At 39.5% G+C, this 20,616-nt stretch overlaps 1 protein-coding gene across 1 annotated transcript in view; it reads left to right on the top strand.

Annotated features, from left to right (window-relative positions):
• YWHAQ (tyrosine 3-monooxygenase/tryptophan 5-monooxygenase activation protein theta) overlaps nucleotides 1-20,407 on the top strand; it is a 29,801-nt gene extending 9,394 nt beyond the window's left edge. Inside the window, exons 3-6 of the mRNA XM_055122454.1 lie at nucleotides 12,166-12,289; nucleotides 15,657-15,820; nucleotides 16,583-16,678; nucleotides 19,333-20,407. Of these exons, the coding sequence (XP_054978429.1) occupies nucleotides 12,166-12,289; nucleotides 15,657-15,820; nucleotides 16,583-16,678; nucleotides 19,333-19,392 (444 nt within the window). The 3' untranslated portion in view covers nucleotides 19,393-20,407. The remainder of the gene's footprint in view (nucleotides 1-12,165; nucleotides 12,290-15,656; nucleotides 15,821-16,582; nucleotides 16,679-19,332) is intronic.
• Nucleotides 20,408-20,616: the final 209 nt, after the last annotated feature.

Genomic DNA, 20,616 nt, shown 5'->3' with positions numbered 1-20,616 from the left:
GGTAATTCCTGACAGTCCTTGGGATCATATTTGTTGCCAGGGATTGAACCAGGATCAGCTACATGTAAGGCAAGTGCCACAACTCTTGTACTACCTCTACAGACCATAATACACTTTTTAAAAATTGCAGTAAAATGTACCACTTAGGATATATTTTGTGCATTTAGTGCACTCACATTGTTTGACAACCATCACCTCCCACTTACCTCCAGAACTTTGTCATCTTCCCCAGTTGAAACTGGATGCATTCATTAGACTTTGAAGCCTCCTCTTCCATCATAGCAGCCATACCACTTCCTTTTTTGTTTGTTAGTTTGTGTTTTGGAGCCACATCCACTGATGCTCCTGGTTCTGCACTCAAATCACTGCTGCTGAGCTTGGGGCACCATCTGGAATGCCTGGGATTTGGGGATTTGAGCCCAGGTCGCCTATGTGCATGGCAAGTGCCCTACATGACCCTGTATTATCTACACAGCCCTCTCTACTTTCTGTTTTTGCGTTTTATTCAGATATAAGTAGAATAATTTTTGTTTTTCATTTTAAAAAATGTTGAATGAGAATACTGACGTTGCTTTATGTTCCATCTATTGCAACTTATAGCTTCTAAAATGATGGTGAAAAAGCAAATAGCATCTGTTACAAAAAATGGTTGGACTTTGATATATAAAGAGATATAGTACAGCAGGTAAGGTGCTTGCCTGGCACAAAACTGATCTGGGTTTACTCTCTGGCACCTAGTCTGGTCTCCCAAGCTCCACCAGGAGCTAAGTCCTAGGCATAGCTGAGTATAGCCAAAAATGAAACAAAATGATTGGACTTTGTGGTCACCCACTCCCAAACTTTTTTTTTTTTTCTTTTGGGTCACACCTGGCAATGCACAAGGGTTACTCCTGGCTCATGCACGCAGGAATGACTCCTGGCAGTGCTCAGGGGACCATATGGGATGCTGGGGATCGAACCCTAGTTGGCTGCATGCAAGGCAAATGCCCTACCCTTTGTGCTATCACTCCAGCCCCTCTCCCAAACTTTGGAGGTCCTTGAGCCCAGATTTTGGGTACTGCCTTCCATGGTGTGCAGTTTTGTGCACACTTTCCCACAATTAAATGGTTTCTTGTTTCTGTTTTTTTGTGATTGAGCAGTTTTCTGAGTGAATGTCCTAGTGTTGCCAGAATTTTTTTTCTTCCTTCCTTCCCTCTTGTTCCAGTAATTGGAGATCCCACGCTTGATTTCAGTGCTCTAGAGCTCACTCCTTTGGGTTGTTTTTTTGTTTTTGTTTTTTGTTTTGTTTTGCTTTTTTGGGTCACACTGGCAATGTACCGGGGTTACTCCTGGCTCTGCACTCAGGAGTTTCTCCTGACGGTGCTCAGGGGACCATATGGGATCCTGGGAATTGAACCCGGGGTCGGCCGCGTGCAAGGCAAATGCCCTACCTGCTGTGCTATCGCTCCAGCCCTTAGAGCTCACTCCTTTGGTCACAAACTGCAGTGATGCTGGTGGCACATTTGGCCTTTGGGAAGGTGCCAGATCATTCATTTATATTGTGGACTGAGCCACAGCCCCAGGCACTCTCTTGTAATGTTGATGTAAATATTCATAAATTGTATGTGTAATTGTTTGGTGCAGATTGACATTTTTAGAGAAGATAATAATAGGGTCAGTAGTAGGTGTTTTGGGCTCTTTGGGCATAAGGTGTAACGGTCGTGTGTTATGACCTTTCCATACCTAGCTTCTAAAATGTCAGAGAGATAAAAAGGCTGTAGTCAGAGATGAAGGACTGAGCATTATATTTGTTTCTGATAATAACAAGAATTGTTTCAGCTATTTGGGGTTAAGTAAGGGAAGAAGACTGGTTTTCTTGTGTACTATAGGCACAACAGTGAATGTGCAGTTTACACATTCACTTTTGTCAGAGGCTCAAAATTTAAGATTTTATGTGTTAAATAGCTCTGGCTTAGCTAAATTAGAAGATGGGTGGACATTTAAAAACTTTCTTTAAGTATAAGAGTACTGCTATTTGTTCAGCCATTAAGCTGATTGAATCGGGCATGAACTCCCCCCCTCCAAAAAATTGTTTTAATTGACTCATTGTGAGATAGAGCATCACAAAGCTGTTTATGATTGGATTTCAGTATTCTAACACCCATCCCTCCACCATTGTACATTTCCCAGCACAGAGGCCCCCAGTTTACCTCCCACCAACCTCCAAATCCTCCCCCATTCCCCCATGGGTGGACATTCCTATATAAGAGCATTTTACTGCTTGAACATTTTTTTATTTTATTTATTTATTTATTTATTTATTTTTTGAATCACCAAGTGGAGGGTTACAAAGTTCTCAGGATTATGTCAGTTATACAATATTCAAACACCCTTCCCTTTACCAGTGCCCATCTTCCATCACCAACCCCCCCAGTATATCTGCCGCCCCCTCCCACCTCCCTAGTCCCCACCCTTGTACGTGATAAGTTTCACTTCATTCGCGCTTATCTCGATTACATTCCATTGAACTTTTTTTTTTTTTTTGCTTTTTGGGTCACACCCAGCGATGCTCAGGGGTTACTCCTGGCTTTGCACTCAGGAATTACTCCTGGCAGTGCTTGGGGGACCATATGGGATGCCGGGGATCGAACCCGGGTCGGCCGCGTGCAAGGCAAACGCCCTACCCGCTGTGCTATCGCTCCGGCCCCCCATTGAACATTTTTTTTAAGTGCTCACTGTTTTAAGGGTGCACAATGCTCACAAAAGATTCTTTCTTACACCTAAAGTACCACTGTCTTGATAATCATATGTCGCTTCAGTCATGGGGTCATGGTAGTGGGTAGTGATCTTGTCAAGGACAATGAATTTACTAGTATTTAAGAGAGGGAGATAGAAAAACAGTTTTTTCTGGGACTGGAGAGATAGTACAGTGTGTAAAGTGCTTGCCTTGCATGGAGCTGACCCAGGTTCAATCCCCAGCATCTCATATGGTCCCCTAAGCATTGCCAGATGTGCCCTTCACCCAAAAATATCTTAATGAAAAACAACAAAAAAAGCTTTTTTCTCTTTTATTGGAAACCTGTATTCTTTTCATCATGCTTCCCCTCCTTTCTGTCTGTTTACCCACTGTACTTTTGCTTCTTAATTTCTTTGGCTCATAAAATTATTTGCCACTTGATTTGCAGGGGAATAATACTCCCATGTCCTCCCCTTTCTTTTTGCTGCTGCTATTGCAATAACAGTCTGGTTATGATGCTTCTGGAATTTGGTGGTTTGATGGCATGTGATCCCCAAGTACCCAGAAGTGCACAGTGGGATTCACTCTCTCCCCACCCCAGCCTCATACACAAAGATAAAGTCTTTTCCTTTGGTGGTTTGTAGGTAAGAAGGGGAAGTTGAATGTTCACAACTTATTCTTGGGTTATTTGTCTAAGGTATCCAAAATATTCTTGATATGGAGAAATTACATTCAGGGGCTGTGGAATAAGTAAGTGATTAAATAAGCTGCTTTACAACTGTGAGGTCATGAGTTCAGTCCCTGGCAGCAATAGTACCTGGCAAAGCACGATTACAAGGATGTCTGTGAGCACCTCAACTAATGATTGGTAACTCCTGGCAAGTACTGAGGCAGAGTGTGCAAGAGCTTACAACCAAACGTGTGATTCCCAGTCACTGCTACAGCAGCAGCAACAGGGATAAAGGGAGGAAATTATATTCAGGGGCTTGGGTGATTGGAAATAGGAGACCAGAAAGGTGGGGGGTGGGGGCGTGCAAAGGATTAAGATGGCATCAGACTGAGTTTAGGACTGCTGAACACTTTTCTCCTAAGTCAGAAGATTGAGTAGGGGTAGGAAAATAGCAGATTGTGTTTACAACCAAAGTTGAATATTCTAAAACGTCCCAAAGGCCCATCCACATGTCAGTGCTCAGTCTGCTTAAGAGAAAGATTTGTGTTACTCATGGTGCACAGTGATTGAGGTTTATGCAGCACTGCAACCTTCTTAGCAACTTGTCTTACTTCCCAAGATCTTCACAATAGTTCTCTGAAGTGGAGACTGTTGACTGTTTTTCAGATGAATAAATAGCTACAGTTTTAAAAGTTAATTTGCCCATCTTGGTAAGGGGCAGATTTAATGACCTATTACTTAAGGTTAGCCCTTGTGAATGTTATCTCAAGTGATCCCAAATCTGCATTCCTTTAGAATGCAGAATGGCTAACTAAATTGTTTGAGATTCTTGATTATGTGAATGAAAACTTCTGGAATTATTCTTAAAAGTTGAATTTCAGATAGTGTAATTGGATAACAGGGTTTGGGCCCCACCCAGCAGTGCTCAAGGAAGACCATATGAGATGCAAGGGATCCAAGCCAACCCAGGTCTGCTGTGTGCATGGCAAGCGCCTTAACCCACTGTACTATCTCTCCAGCCCCAGGAGTGTAGTCTTACTGGCAGATACTTGTTGGATTGACAAAGAAAGAAGAGTGCTTAAATTTTAGGGTGTGGGAGGTGGAGGTTTCTCCTATATGCTGAGCATGCCTCCAGCCCTTTGAGCTATCTGCCTTACCACAAAAACTTTTTGTACTAAATCATTTGAAATATTTCCTCTGCAGATTTGAGTTAGCACACCTGCTTTGTTCAACATCTTGTAATAATTATGTTTTAAGATTATAGGTGGGAGGGGCTGGAGCGATAGCACAGCGGGTAAGGCGTTTGCCTTGCACGCGGCCGACCCGGGTTCAAATCCCAGCATCCCATATGGTCCCCTGAGCATGGCCAGGGGTGATTCTTGAGTGCAGAGCCAGGAGTAACCCCTGTGCATCGCCAGGTGTGACCCAAAAAGCAAAAAAAAAAAAAAAGATGATAGGTGGGAATTTTTTAGCTACTCCATATTTTGGTTACTGTAATCTCATTGGTGACATCTCTTTTATTCTGTTACTTCTTCCTACTTTATAAAAGTCTTTTAAAGCAGAGGTCTGGGTGGAATTTCTGTATTTGTCTGGAAATGTCTTTATTTTTGCACCTTTTTTTCTTTACATGATGCTTTTAATTGGTTACTGAATTCCATCTGTCAGTTGTTTTTCCTAGCACTTTGTAGATACTTGATTATTTTCTAGTGAAAAATCAACAGTCGGTCATATTGTTACTTCTTCCTTTATAGGTAACAGTGTCATTTCTTAGTTGCTTTTAAGAAATTTTCTTGTCTTTGGCATTCTGCAGTTTTACCCTGATGCCCTGATGGTCTAGGTATGAATTAATTTTTATTTTTAATCTAGCTTGGGATCTAGTGTTTTGGTTTTTTTTTTTATTTTTCCAGTTTGAAGATCAGCTACTGCTGGGAGAGTCTTGGCCATAGTCTTTGGATAATAAATTCTTCATTCTGTTTTCACAGAATTTTAGTGCATTATTATCTTAGATAAGTCTATTTGCATCTTTCGTTAAGTCCAGTTTTTTCATCTTGTTGGTTCTTTGGTCTATATTCTGAGTTTTTTTTTCTTGTTTTGTTTTTGTTTTTGGTTCACTTCTGGTGGTACTCCGGGTCGTGTGGTGCTGGAGATTCAAACTGGATTTTACTGCATGTAAGCATGAGAGCAAGTGCCTTACCCACTGTATTATTTCTCTGGCCTTTGAGATTATTTTTCTTAATTGATCATACTCTATCGTGGCTTCTGTTTCTCCACTTATCAGTTGGATTATTTTAGTCAAGGAAAATGCTAGGGCCGGGGATATTGCTCATTGGTAGAGTGCCATCCTGCTTCCATGAGTACCTGAGTTCAAATGAGTTGTTTCTATTTCCTCACCCGGTATGCCTCTCTTCCCAATCCCCACCACCCTCTGATTTTTTTGAAGCCAATCCTGACTAGCATCTATTTAAAGATGGTAAAATATGTACTTTTTTGAGGGAGAGGGGACCTAGCATTTATGATGCTAGGAATCAAACTGGGGTTGGTAGGATGCAAGAAAAGTATCTTAACTCCTGTAATTTAGCTCTGTAGTACTTTTTTTTTTTTCCCAATTTATGAGTAGGAGGTCTTAGATCATACTTGGTGCTCTGGAGCTGCTCCCAGCTTTTTGCTTGAGTCATTCCGAGTGGAGTTTAGGGACTATGTGTTGGTGATCGAAGTAGGGTTGGCACATATAAAGAAAGCCCCTTCCTTAGTTGCTTTACTCTCTAGCTCTTAAAATAGGCATCTTTAACTTTTCTTTAATCACTTTTCAACATATGTTCTATTACATTTTTTTCTCTTGATTTTGGGGCTATACTTAATAGTGTTCAGGGCTTACTGCTGACTGTGCTCAGGGATTATTCCTGATGGTGGGTGCTCAAGGGACCATATGTAGTGCTGGGCATCTAATCAGGATCAACTATGTGGAAAAGCAGGCATGCCCCTTGATCCTATACTCTCTCTCCTGCCCACATTTGTTTTTTATTTTTCAGTTATTAACCAGTCTGTTGTTTGTTTAGCCTACAGGTGGGTGGTCTTGAATTATTTGCTTATTAATAATAGGATTATAGCTTTTCCTGTAAAGTGTGTGATCATCTTTCAAAAAATAATATTCTATTTTGGATGTTTGGTATTGGTCCTGGCATGTAGTCCCTTTGCCAGGGGTAGAACCTGAGCCTGTTCCATATAAAGACTACATTCCAATCACTGGAGCTATCCCCTTAGCCCTTTGAAAGTCTGTACACAGTGGCTTTGTTTCTGTCAGCATACTATTTTCACCCATTTCTGTCCACATTTTTATATAACATATATGAAATAAAAATATGAATAGTACCTGCATAGAATGTGGATTTGGGTTTAATTTCTTAATGGGAGACAGCATACACTGCGTGCCCTCAAAAGTCCAAGAAATAGTTTCCTTGCTGCTTCCAGGATAAGTAGGACACTCTGCTGTCACCGTGTTGTAGACTTTCCCTTTTTATTCCATCTAGCACTTGGATATCTCCTGTCTTTTGGACCGCTGTTTTTTCCTTTAATCTATTTTTGTTTAGTGTATTGATTATTTTTAGATGGAAAAGTCTGCTCAGTCTCACTGTTTTGCCAAAACTAGAAAATCGTGTTTCTGCCCATCTATTTTAAGATGATGACTCAAAATTTTCTCATGTGCTCCTTACCAAGAGTGAATGTATGTGTGTATATTTTAATCAAATATACTGCTATTTAGGTAACATTTTTTAAATACTACCATTTCATATGGTTGGGTATACAATACACTACATACACATTCAGACTTGTATTTCAATTAAGTGTCATTTTCATTTGTGTTAAAATTGAATTGTTGTGCCAGAGAGATAGTATAGGAATTGATTAAGGCTTTGCCTGCTACTGACCTTGATTCAATTCCCAGCACCACAAGGAGCAGAGCCAGGAGTAGGCCCTGAACCTAGGACCTCTAGGTGTACTTCAAAACCAAAATTGAACAGTCAGATTTTCTACATCTTGTATTGGTCAGAAATGTTGATAATTTTATATATGTTTAAATAGAATAGGTGAATAGTAATAAATACAGTTGTACAACCAGATGATTTGGGGAAGGGCCACACTTGGGTGGTGCTCAGGGCTGACTCCTGGCTCTGTACTCGGGGATCTCTCCTGGTGCTGGGGAAAGTACATAGGGTGTCAGGGATTGAACCCAGGTCAGCTGCAATCAAGGGAAGCACTTTACCCACTGACTGTCTCTGACTACTAACCAGATAATTTTTAGATATAATAAATTCATATAAAACTGGAAAATGTTAATCACTAATGTCTAAAGATTCCACAGAAGTCTAGAAAAAAAATCATTTGTAAAATTACAGAGACTTTAAACACTTCACCAAAAAGGACAAGCAAATGGTCAATTTCATTTACAATAAATTTCAAGTAAGGTGTGCAAAAGCATTTGCTCAGCCCCATTTGAGCGTTTTCTCTGACCCCTAAAAATGTGCTAGATGTAAAATACCAATTTGTACTTTGTTTTATCCCTAGTCTTCTCTTAAGACCCAAGAAGGTATAATTAGTAGGAGTATATCAATATTTCACTCGTCCTTCCCAACGGTGCCGCATTGGAGGCTCTTTCAGAGTCAGGGCATGTTACTGAGACTGCTTGAGAAAAGCGACGATCAACGGGATGATGATGATGATGATGATGGTGGTGGTGGTGGTGGTGGTATCAGTATTATTTCTTGATCATTTCCTTAATGTATTTCTTCATAGCTTTTAAAGTGTAATCTTCATTATACACATCCTGTTTATTTGAGCATGTTTGTTTCAAGGTTCTTTAAGACATTTGCTAAAGTGACATGTATGATATATTCTTTCCTCTGACTGTGATCATAATGGATTGACTTCCATTATGCCTTCCATTTTTATTCTTTCATAATTAGGGATGGTGAATACATTGATTTCTTTACAGATTTCATTATCAGAAGTGTAAATAGTGCGTTTTACCCTTCAGTCAAATCATTGTCATCACTGGTGGGATCCCCAGTCTTAGTTCTCTAAGTCTCCTAGAATCATAAAGAGTTTGCAGGTTGAAGGGTTGTGAAAGGATTCTGCTGTTTGACCAAATAATGTACAGGAAAAAATAATGTGGGAATTTTACTATATAAATGCTAAGACTTCAGGGACTGGAGCGATAGCACAGCGGGTAGGGCATTGACCTTGTACGAGGCCGACCTGAGTTCGATTCCCAGCATCCCATATGGTCCCCCGAGCACCGCCAGGAGTAATTCCTGAGTGCATGAGCCAGGAGTAATCCCTCTGCATCACCGGGTGTGACCCAAAAAGCAAAAAAAAAAAAAAAATGCTAAGACTTCATTGCTCTTATCGTTGATGTTTTTTCAATAGCCATATTTAAGGAGATATTCAGTGGGGTACTGAACATTTATTTTTCTTTGTATGGAATTTTTTAATATAGAATATGAGTTTTTAAAACAAAAAGTTGAATACTTAGGTTATATGCATTAAGTTATTTGTATACCCTATATTCTACCTGGTATTTGTAATTGATAGCTAATATTGATAGTACTTGATATAGCCATGATCAGTTTGGTAACACATGACTGATTCCACTCTATTTGATTTTTTTTAAAATTGGAGTGAAATATACATCTCTCCCACTGATAACTTATGGAAAGACAGAATTATTCTATATCTGTTGTTTCCTTCACAGAGAGCTAGTGTCATCTGACAAAGAATCATGACACCTGGCTGAAACTCCAGGATGGAAGTAATGCACAAGTCACTAATTAAAGCCAACACTGTAAATCGTACGTAATGGCTATATGCAAATTAGTAATCAAAGTAAATAAGAAAGAAGCAGTTGGTAATTAGCCATGCATGGCTGTGTAGGTACTAATCCAATAGCTGTTTAGTTGCTCTCTAAGTCTTTGGAAAGCCTTGGAAGTGTGCTGGTAAGAGTCCTCATGAGTACCCCCACATTTGGCTCTGTGATTGATGAGGGATTGGTAGTCTCCTCACTCCAAGTCCTAATTCCAGTCAGGCTATTTCTTTATTACTGTGCTTCTACCGCTCTTAATCATAAAGTATTAGGTTTTAGAAGATAACAAGTCTGTTTTTTTTGTGTGTGTATCTGTCTGTCTGTCTGTCTGTAAGTAAGGTCTTTCTTTGCCAATGCTGGCACCTGTAGAGATCATCTGTAGGATCTCATTCTTACTGACCGACTGACTTGGAAAAACAAGAACAGTGAGAGGCACTATATTTTACAATAGAGTTCATCATGTGGGGACAAGAAGAGGTGGTAATTCCCAGAGTTTATACTGTATGTTATTTGATACTACTTTCCAGAATCCACTCTTTCTTGTTCAGTAAGTGACCTTGGGGCTGGAGAGATAGCATAGCGGGTAAGGCTCTTGCCTTGCATGTGGCTCACCAAGTTTGATCCCTGGCATTTCATAATGGACCCAAGTATCACCAGGAGTGATTCCTTAGTACTGCCAGGTGTGGCCCCAAAACAAAAAGAAAAGACATAAGTGACCTTTTCAACGATCGTAATTCAGGCCTATCATTAAAGTAGTTATAAAATTGAAAGTAACCCATCTGTCTGTATCTATATTGGAGGGGAAAATTTAGTGTGATTTTCTAAGATACTGGAAAAATTTCTCAGGTTTATTTTCATAAGTAATTGACTGTTAATGGTATTGGTGATATTTAGCAAAAGAAATTTTGTGGTTCTTGTACTTGAATAAGGTGGTACGGAAGCTGTGTTTGTTGTTCAGTTACCTTAGTGGTTGGGTGTGACTTCCAATGACATTGCTTCGTTCTTGGACCAGCAACGTTTCCTATTTGATACCAGCTGTACTGTAATAGGTAAACTTCTAGGGACATCATCAGATAATTTCATAATACTAATTTACCTGAATTTCAAATCATTTTAGGGACTATCCCCGGTGATGTCAGGGGCCACTCATGGAGATGCTCAGCCTAGCCATGAGGATTACACTTGGTGCCAGGGCTCTAACTCAGGGCCATACACAGGCTAGGCATATACTCTACTACTTGAGCTATTGCGCTGTCCCCAAACACTTTTAAAATATTTATATACTTTGTTTGGGGCTATCGTTAACTGGACCAGGGCATATTCTTGGCTCTGTGTTCAAGGGTCATAGTTGGCAGGGCTCATAGATCACAGGGAGGGGTTGCTGGAGAACAAACCCAGGTAGGCTGTGTGCACGGCAAGCATCCTACCCTCTCTTGCCCCCTCTTACAATGTTTTATAAAGTACTTTAACCTAAACAGTTTTTAATTAAATTTGTCTTTAAAACATGTATGGGTGTTTAGTTTAGCGGGTTGGGAGTTTGCCTTGCGTGCATGCCGACCCAGGTTTGATTTCTGGCATCCCATGTGGTCCCCTGAACCACCGCCAGGAGTGACTCCTGACTGCAGAGTCAGGAATAACCCCTGAGCATCGGCCAGTTATGACCCAAATTACCTACGACTAGGAAATATGAACTGGAGAGCATGCAGTCCTCACGGATTCAGTCCTGGGCCCTGCATGATCCTGTAGCACTGCTCTCAAAGCAGCCATAGGGTGTGCCCCGAAACCAAAATGTAAAACAATAAATAATAAAATTAAGGGTCTTACAACCTTTATATTCCATATATTTTTAACCCTTACCTGTGAACAGCTGCCTTTTACCTCAGGAATACGTTATCTGAATTTAAAACTGTCTTAATGAGTTATTCTCCAGACTTCCCATTTTGTCTGCTTTTAAAGTTGTTTTTACTAGTCTCATTTTGCCTAGACCAAAAATCACCAGTGACATTTACTAAGGACTGCCCTATGATATTACCCCTTGCCTTGACATCTGTGTGGTAGCTTTTATCCCCAAGCAAATTAATGAACTGTGCGTGTTAGTTTCTTTCAATGGGATGTTCATTTGATTCTGTAATGTATATTAGTGCAAAAAGACTTTGATTATCTAGTATGGAGGAAAAAATGATACTCCAAGAAGATAGCCTTGTCTTTTGTGACTCTTAGTCTCCCAAGGACACCTTGTACAAATGCCCCTCTGTTTGAGAAGTACTAATTCACTAAGTGCACACTTAACTCTAGGCCCTGTACTTAACCTTGTTTGGGTGTGTGCTGGATGGGCAGAGGAAACTTAGTTCTGCTTTTCCCTGAAGTGATTGCACAACCCCTGTTTTCTAACTGCTGCATCTTAAAAGTATCCTTTCTCATAAGTATATGTCCATACCAGGGATGCCAGTTTAACCAGCGGTCATCTCCAGCAGAGTCAGATATTATCTCTGTGTTTCCACAGACTTTGCTCACACACCTCTTAACCAGTGTCTAGTTCATGGCATACCATCCCTTTTTTCTATTATAAGAATGTGAGTTCTTTGAGGGCAAGGACTTAACGTATTTCTTCTTTATAACGCTTGACTCAAATATAGTGCCTGGGACCGAGCGAGTGTTGCTGGATGAGTGAACAGACAGGTTCTTTATAATTAGTGTTTGGTCTAATCTAACTTTACTATCAAAAACTACGAGTTGCTCCAAAGCCAAGCATTCAGCTATTGGCAACCACCTGGCTCCTATTCTCAGCCCATGCTTTAAGTCCAGAGCCTGGTATAGAGTTACTGTGATAATTAATGATTCAAATACTTATCATTGTTAGTTTGTGTGTGTAATGAAATGCCTTTTCATTAATGTCTTAATGTTTTATCATATTTCTTTCAGGAATTGTTGGATAAGTATTTAATAGCCAATGCAACTAATCCAGAGAGTAAGGTGTTCTACCTGAAAATGAAGGGGGATTATTTCCGGTACCTTGCTGAAGTTGCAAGTGGTGATGATCGAAAACGTATGTATATTTGGCTTGTAGGTAAAGTGAAAATAATTTTAAAAGGATTAATGAAACTTTTACTTGTCTCTGTATAGTCTCTAGTCCCTTTTAAATTTTTTTTGGGGGGAGCGTTAAGAAAACCATTTTGAGACCTAGGGGGTTATAGCTCAAAGGGATTGTTAGTGCCTGGGGTTCAGTCTCCAGTGCCATATGCTTCCCCAAGCACCACAAAGAGCTATGTACTTTGAGTAGCCCCTTGTACTTCTGGGTATGGTCCGTGTGTCATGTCTCCCTCTTCTCCCCCCGGTAAAACAAAAAGGGCTGGAGAGAGTACAGCGAGTAAGGCACTTGGCTTTCATGGGCTGAACTGGATTCTATATCCCCCAAATACAGCCAGGTGTGACCCAGAACCTCCCACCTCAAAAAAACAACAAAACAATGATTTTGTTATTTATGTATAAGAAATTAGTGCTAACTCAGGTCTCCAAAATCATTAAGAATTGACATGATTTGCCCTTTAGAAACATTAAGCTCATAAGTGCTATTTATAACCTGATTTTTAAAATTTTGAATCTGATAGTTTATGCTTTTTTTCCCTTCATATTCTTAACTCCAAAATTCTATGAATGGTTTCTGTTATGTTACATGACCATTATTGTGTCAAATTATAGGCATTGAAACTTAAGATAACTGGAAATAGGTGCCAGAGCAATAGACAGTGAGCAGCCTGTTTGCTTTACATATAGCCAACCTGGGTTTGATCTCTGGTATCACATATGGTCCCCAAGCACCACGAGGTGTGACCCCAAAGCAAAGACTAAAAGATAACTGGAAATAGTATACGGTAATAGTATTTGTGCTTTTTATTTCTGGCATCAACTTATTAGCTACCTAATTTGAAGGATTACCACATTGACTTTATTTCTGAGGAGGAGGAATACATGTTATTGCAGGCATGTAATTTGTCACAGAAAACAGATGTGGGGGAGGGAGGAAATTTTTCAAATTGCTTAATCAAACTTAATCAAATTGCTTAAGTTGATTATAAAAGATTCGCTGAGTAATTTGGATCCTTTTAAATATTGTGTGTGTGTTTGTCTTCCTGCTACTCAGTTTACCAAGTTAAGTTCAGAAGTGCCATTTCACTTTCTCTAGTAAGTTTATTGGTTTTTGTTTGGGGGAGCAGTGCTCAGGGCCATTCTCTCTGGTACTCTGGCCTGCAGTGTTGCCCTGCTCAGGTCCAGGTGTGCTAAGACCACCCTGGACCTAGCCCTTATTTTTCTCTTAATTTTGCTCCACCCAAAAATGGTATATTACCCACCCCAAATAGTTACCATGGTCCTACTCCTACAGAACATTACTGATTGAAAATAAGGCAGTTTTCCCATCCCACATACCAGTGTAATTGAAAATACAAAGAGAAAAGTGTTGTGCCCTGCTGTAACAAAATCTGTTATTATGTACAGATGTCTAATTCTGTTGCATGAAGATTAAATAATTGAATGCGAAGCTCTTTGCCTAGAGCTGAACATGTTAAAGGCAGCAAGCCAAAGTGATGTTTTTCTGATATAGTACCAGCATTAATCTGATTTGTCTCTTTCCAACTCATTGGCATTTCAGGTCCCACACATAACAACGGTTATAATAATCGCTATAAATTCATAAATAGCTTGTGTTTGTAGCTTAGATGTTGACTGCCACTTACTGTAGTGTATTGTATGTGCCAGACAGCAATAACTTGGTGTGTGAAAGATATACTGGTCGCCACACTTAGATTAATAACTGCCATTTTGGAGGAAACAGTATATAATTAGGACAAAAAAGGATAACAGTTTTTATTAAATCAGAATTTCTAAAGCTGTAATGGGTCAGTGACTATTCAGAAAATGTATCCTTTTGAAAGCCTGGATATATAAGGTTAGGGTTAGTAATACCTCCTTGACATTTTTTTAAGGAAGGAAACATTATTAGGCCAATAATAAAACTCTGGTCAGAGTCTGTTTGTTCTGTATATTGGCGCTTTGATAACTGCCTTTCATATACGGTATTTTCCTTAAATAAGACAGGCACAAAAATAAAATTTTGAACATACATATTTTTGTGGGCTGGAGTGATAGCACAGTGGGTAGGGCATTAGCCTTGCACAAGGCCGATCCGGGTTCGATTCCTCCGCCCCTCTCAGAGAGCACAGCAAGCTACTGAGAGTATCTAGCCCGCATGGCAGAGCTTGGCAAGCTACCCACGGGGTATTCAATAAATATGCCAAAAACAGTAACAACAAGTCTCACAATGGAGACGTTATTGGTGCCCACTCGAGCAAATCGATAAACAATGGGACGACAGTGACAGTGACACATTTTTGTAAAGTGCTTTCTCTTGGGAAGGTGTATTACAGCCAGATTATCACTTTTCTGGCTTTCCTGGGATATTTTTTATACATATCAAAATAACTGCATTTCTTTTTTTTTTTTTCTTTTTTTTTTTTTTTTTTTCTTTTTGGGTCACACCCAGCGATGCTCAGGGGTTACTCCTGGCTTTGCACTCAGGAATTACTCCTGGCGGTGCTTGGGGGACCATATGGGATGCCGGGGATCGAACCCGGGTCGGCCGCGTGCAAGGCAAACGCCCTACCCGCTGTGCTATCGCTCCGGCCCCAAAAAATAACTGCATTTCTAAGTAAAACAATTACAACATGAAGAGAAGATCTTTGTTTTTGCCTCAGAGATGGAAATGTCAGAATCACTTGTGGTGGCACCCGGGATTTGGCTCAGAGCCTCACTACAGATGTTTTTGTTTTGTATTGTTTCTTGTGTGTGGTTTTTTTTGTTTGTTTGTTTGTTTTTTGTTTTTTCAGTTTTTACACCACTGAGCTTCTCCGTTGCCCTTTCTCACCATGGTTCCAATTAAGCTGTCAGGATCACCTCAGCAGTTGTGTACGGCACTAATTTGAACTCATGGCCATATATTTGTTGGCAGGCACTTAAACCATTGAGTCATCTTATGGGCCTATAAATAAGTTTTTAAAGAGTACAAATTATATTGGGGTTTGCTCCCATGGTTTTACAAGACGACTACAGAGAGAAAACTGGTACTTGGACCAAGAGCTAGTGTGTGTTAAAAATGTTAATGTGCTAGGGCTGGAATGATAGTACAGGGGGTAGACTATTTATCTTCCTCGCAGCTGACTCAGTTCATTCCCTATCATAATGTATGGTCCCCCATGTACCACCAGGAATAATTCCTGAGTACAGAGTCAGGAGTAACGTTACCCCTGAGCATCACTGGGTGTAACCCAAAAAGCCAAAAAAAGAAAAAATGTTACTGTGCTATAAATACTAGAAGGATCTTTTTCATGCTTTCTTTTTTCTTATTTTTCCCTTCACAGAAACGATAGATAATTCCCAAGGAGCTTATCAGGAAGCTTTTGATATAAGCAAGAAAGAGATGCAACCTACACATCCTATCCGGCTGGGGCTTGCTCTTAACTTTTCTGTATTTTATTATGAGATTCTTAATAACCCAGAGCTGGCCTGCACACTGGCTAAAACGGTAAGCTGTGTATCCAGAAGTATCCTCCTGAGTTAAGGTTATTTAAGATAGCAGGTATGTTCATTTCTAGGTATTTTACTTGGATAACTCATTCCTTTTTTTAAGCTTTATAACCACTCCTTACCTCTCTGAATATCATAACTCTCCTAAGAACAATGATAAGCAGTGATACTATTTATAAAGAGCACACTGGCCAGAGTATTCAAAGAAATATGAAAAAGTATAATGGATTGTAAAGGAATGCCTGCCAGGCTTACTCACTAGTATATAGTTGTATTCTTTAAAATTTCTCAAAAGTGGTGAGTAGAAAAGGGTTTTTGCAAGTAAATGCTAGATCTTGTTGGTAAGACATGTTTAGATATATCACACGGTATCATACATCCTGTTAAAGATCCGAGAAATCCATGGTTTTTGATTATAGCTTTTATAATTCCAGGTCATAATCAGGAGAGACTTGAAATAAGAGGGAATTATTACACTGAGTTTTGAGGGGCTGGGGATATGGTTTAAAGTGGAGACACTATTGCCTAGCACATGTGAAGTCAAGGTCAATCCCTGGTACCAGTTGGCTCCCCAGCACTGCCTGAAGTGTCCCCTAAATAAGAAGTGGAGATGGGGGAAATCTGTCTGTGCGTTTTTTGTTTTTAATTGCTAGAATTAAAGTAAATGTTTGTGTATTTCATAAAAATGGTTTGTAATTGTGGGCTAACAAGTTTGTTCCAATGTAAATGTTTACCATGGATATTAATTAATGTTTTTCAGGCTTTTGATGAGGCCATTGCAGAACTTGATACACTGAATGAAGACTCATACAAAGACAGCACCCTCATCATGCAGTTGCTTAGAGATAACCTAACAGTGAGTTCATTCTAATTTTATTTGTTTCTTAGGAACAAAATTACTTAGTTTATTTCAGGCTCCCTATCTTTGGGGACAGTTAAAAATCACATTTTCTCCAGAACCATAGGGGTAATACTGGAGGAAAGGAACTTACTTGCCTTGCATGCATTGAACTGTGATTGGATTCCTTCCATCACATATGGTACCCTACACACCAACAGGAGTCAGTCCTAAGCACAAAGTATTAAGTGCTTGTTAATACTCCAGGTTGACTGGGAATTTTGTCAGACATCCTTGAGAAGGCACTAAGATTACAGAAATCTAAGATTAACATTAGCTATTTCATTGAGCTTAAGGTTTATTAATACACAAATTATTAAGTTTGTATAGTTCAAATTTTACTTTCTAAACTGTACTATATTACATAGTCATTTGATAGAAGTCTCTGTGTACCTCAGTTTGTTCCACTTCTTGTAGGCCAGGTCTCTTACTGATCATTTTTCCCTCTTTTTTGGGGGGTGTTTGGTTTTGGGTTGTATCCAGTCATGCTCAGGGATCATTCCTGGTGTGCTAAGAGACCACATAGGGTATGGGAGGGCCCAAACCCGGGTTGGTTGTGTGCAAGGCAAGTAAGTGTTTTACCTGCTGTAGTATCTCTTCAATCTCGCACTTTCCTTTTTTGTTTTTCTCCATTGTTTCTTGAAAAGGCAGGTGAAGGAAATAGTAATGGAGGGAAAAAAAGTATTGGTTGAGTGTTATTTAAGCTTATTTCATAGATGCAGATAAATTTGATGTCAGAAATCTAGAAATAATTTGGGAGAATGTACTATCCTTTTTTTTTTAATAAGAAATATTTTATTGAATCACCGTGGAAAAAAAAATATTACAAAGCTTTCAGGTTTAAGTCACAGTCAAATACTGATTAAACCCCCATCCCTTCACCAGTGCACATGTTCCACCACCAAGAACCCCAATACACCCCCCTCCCACCCCGCCCCCCACCTAAGTAGCTAATGATATTCCCTTTATTCTCTATATACTTTGAGTACATTCCATATTTCCATACAGAACTCACTATTACTGTTTGGAAATTTTCCCCAACAATCAGGCCTGCTGAATAGGCATCATCTAATAATTTCTCTTCATTGCTGAGAGTGAAGACTCTGAGTCCGCACGGCCGCGATGCTCGGTTTTGGGTTTCTAATATTTTAGCTCAGTTCACAGTCAAAATGCATGGCTGCAAGAAGCCGCTCTGGTGCCAAAATGGGTTAGGAGACCTCAGGATCACAGTCTTTAGGCTCGAGGCTGTACAATCCTTTTTAATAGAAAGTTTCTTATCTCCCATTTTGGTGTTTTATCTTTTGCTCAATGATTGTGTGTATAGTATTGGAGAAGGGTTTTTATTTATTTTTACTTGGGGACCACACCGAGGGGTACTTGGTGACTACTCCTGATCAAAACCATGTGCCCTAGTCCTTCAAGCTATTTTCCCAACCCTAGATTAATTTTCATGTCATGCCTATCCAACTTTGCTAGGTGGGGAAATGATGAAAATACTTTGTTCACTGTCAGCAGAAATTCCTGCCTTTGTGAAATGGCAATAGAAATAATAATCCTCAGATCAAAGTGAAAGTACAATGGGTCAGGCTCTTGCCTTGCATGCAGCTGGTCCTAGTGTGGTCCCCTGATCCCCGCCAGAATTGATCCCTGATCCCTGAGCACAGAACCAGGACTAAACCCTGAGCACTGCTGAATGTGCCCCAAAAACAAAACTGAGAAAGAATTTCAGCAGAAGAACCTTTTGTGGGGGCCAGGGAGAAAAATTACAGCAGGTTAAACTCTACCTACCTCTAATTGTTTCTCTCTTTCAGAGCTAATGCTTCAGAAATGTTTGTAGGGGGCTAAGGGAGTGAGAGGGAGCGGTATTGGGGTCCTTGGGGAAGGGAGGTGGATGCACTGGTGATAAGTGTGGTTGGAAGTATGTGCATAAGAAACCATTAACATTATTATAAATTACAGAACCTTTGTTAATTAAAAAAATTTCAAAATGAAGTAGTTTTAAATTTCTAGCTTTTCTAAAATTGCCAGTAATGTCTTAGCATTGGTTTAAAAGAATTTCATTTTGTGAGCGTTGTCAACAAATACTATTTCATTTATTTTAGTGCTTCATTCTAGAAAGTAGGATGAATCTTTGATATATAATTTAATATCCTGTCTAGCTTTCCTGTGATTTATATCATCCTCTTAAGTTTAATTTTTTGCGGTAACACAAAGTAAACCTTTTTCTACAGTTTAGCTCATCAGATATTGAAAATAGTTATGTCTCCATGGTTTTCTACTTAATTTTCTGCTTTGTTTGTCTTATAAGTTTTATTTCAGTAGTGCTTTCAAAAGAATATTTTGAGGGCTTGGGGGCTGGAGTGATAGCACAGCCGGTAGGGCGTTTGCCTTGCACACGCACGGCCGACCCGGGTTCGATTCCCAGCATCCCATATGGTCCCCCGAGCACCGCCAGGAGTAATTTCTGAGTGCATGAGCCAGGAGTAACCCCTGTGCAAAGCCGGGTGTAACCCAAAAAAGCAAAAAAAAAAAAAAGAGAATATTTTGAGGGCTTAATATCATTATCTAATCTAGAAATAGTAACTTAATATGATTTCTTTTTTTCCCCCTAGTTATGGACATCAGACAGTGCAGGAGAAGAATGTGATGCAGCAGAAGGGGCAGAGAACTAAGTGCACACAGGGTGGCATCCTTCTTCCCCTCGAGAAATCTTTTTACACATCTCCATTCCTTATTCCATTTGGATTTTCTCTAGCAAAGAAACCCATTCATGTGTATGGAATCAACTGTTTAGTCTTTTCACACTGCAGCTTTGGGAAAACTCCATTCCTTGATTTGTGTTTGTCTTGGCCTTTCTGGTGTGCAGTTACTGCTGTAGAAAAGTATTAATAGCTTCATTTCATATAAAAATAAGTAATGTCCAAACACCTATGTAGAGGACTTAAAATGTACCTGATATTTAAGTAATCTGAACCAGTTCTGCAAGTGACTGTGTTTTGTATTACTGTGAAGATACGAAAATGTAGTTAATTGCAATTTAAAAGTGTTATACATAATTTCTTCATTTCTATATCCCTCTCTTACTCTTGGGGTTTCCTTTTAATAAGCAACTTTTCTATGCTTTTAATGTATTCTGTTTTGGTTGGATTCCCGAAGAATTAGATTGAATGCAAAAGCATTGACACTTCTGGGCTGGGGGTCACATACTGAAATGTCTCCTATTCCATACCTTGGAGGCTTTGTGTGTTGGTGACAATGGGGAGTTTCCTTATTCACTCTTCATTTGCTGCTGTTTCAGTTGACAACTTCCCTTCCCAATAAAAATTCACTTACACCTCCTACCTTTGTAGTTCTGGTATTCACTTTACTGTGTGTAATAAAAGTAGCATGTTGCTGTCAGAATACAAGCATTGCTTTTGGCAAATTAAAGTGCATGTCATTTCTTAATACACTAGAAAGGGAAAATAAAGAAAACAAGTCCAAGTCTAAAACTTTAGTACTTTTCCATGCAGATTTGTGCACATATGAGAGGGTGTCCAGTTTGTCTAGTGCTTGTGACTTAGAGAGTTGGACCACTACTGTGTGTTGCTAATCATCGACTGTAGTCCCCCAAACGCCTTGTGAAAATGTTATGCCCTATGTAACAGCAGAGTAACAGAAAATAAAAATTACATTTTATAAATCATATATTATGGCTTTGTAACAATTGCATACTCATTTTAAGGGACAGGTGAATTTAATACTTTCCTGAAGTTTATTGGTAATTTCCTCTTAAGTATAATGATACCTGTATTTCTGCATTGTGATACAGTTGTCTAGGACTGCCTGGAAATGTACAAAATTGCACCTTTATCTTAGAGTCAGTGTTTTACTATAGATCAGTTTTATGGATCATC

This window comes from Sorex araneus, chromosome X (assembly GCF_027595985.1).
Source record: "Sorex araneus isolate mSorAra2 chromosome X, mSorAra2.pri, whole genome shotgun sequence".
Lineage (NCBI taxonomy): Eukaryota > Metazoa > Chordata > Mammalia > Eulipotyphla > Soricidae > Sorex > Sorex araneus.
The sequence above is the reverse complement of the archived record's forward strand: the minus strand, read 5'-3'. Positions and strand labels throughout refer to the sequence as shown.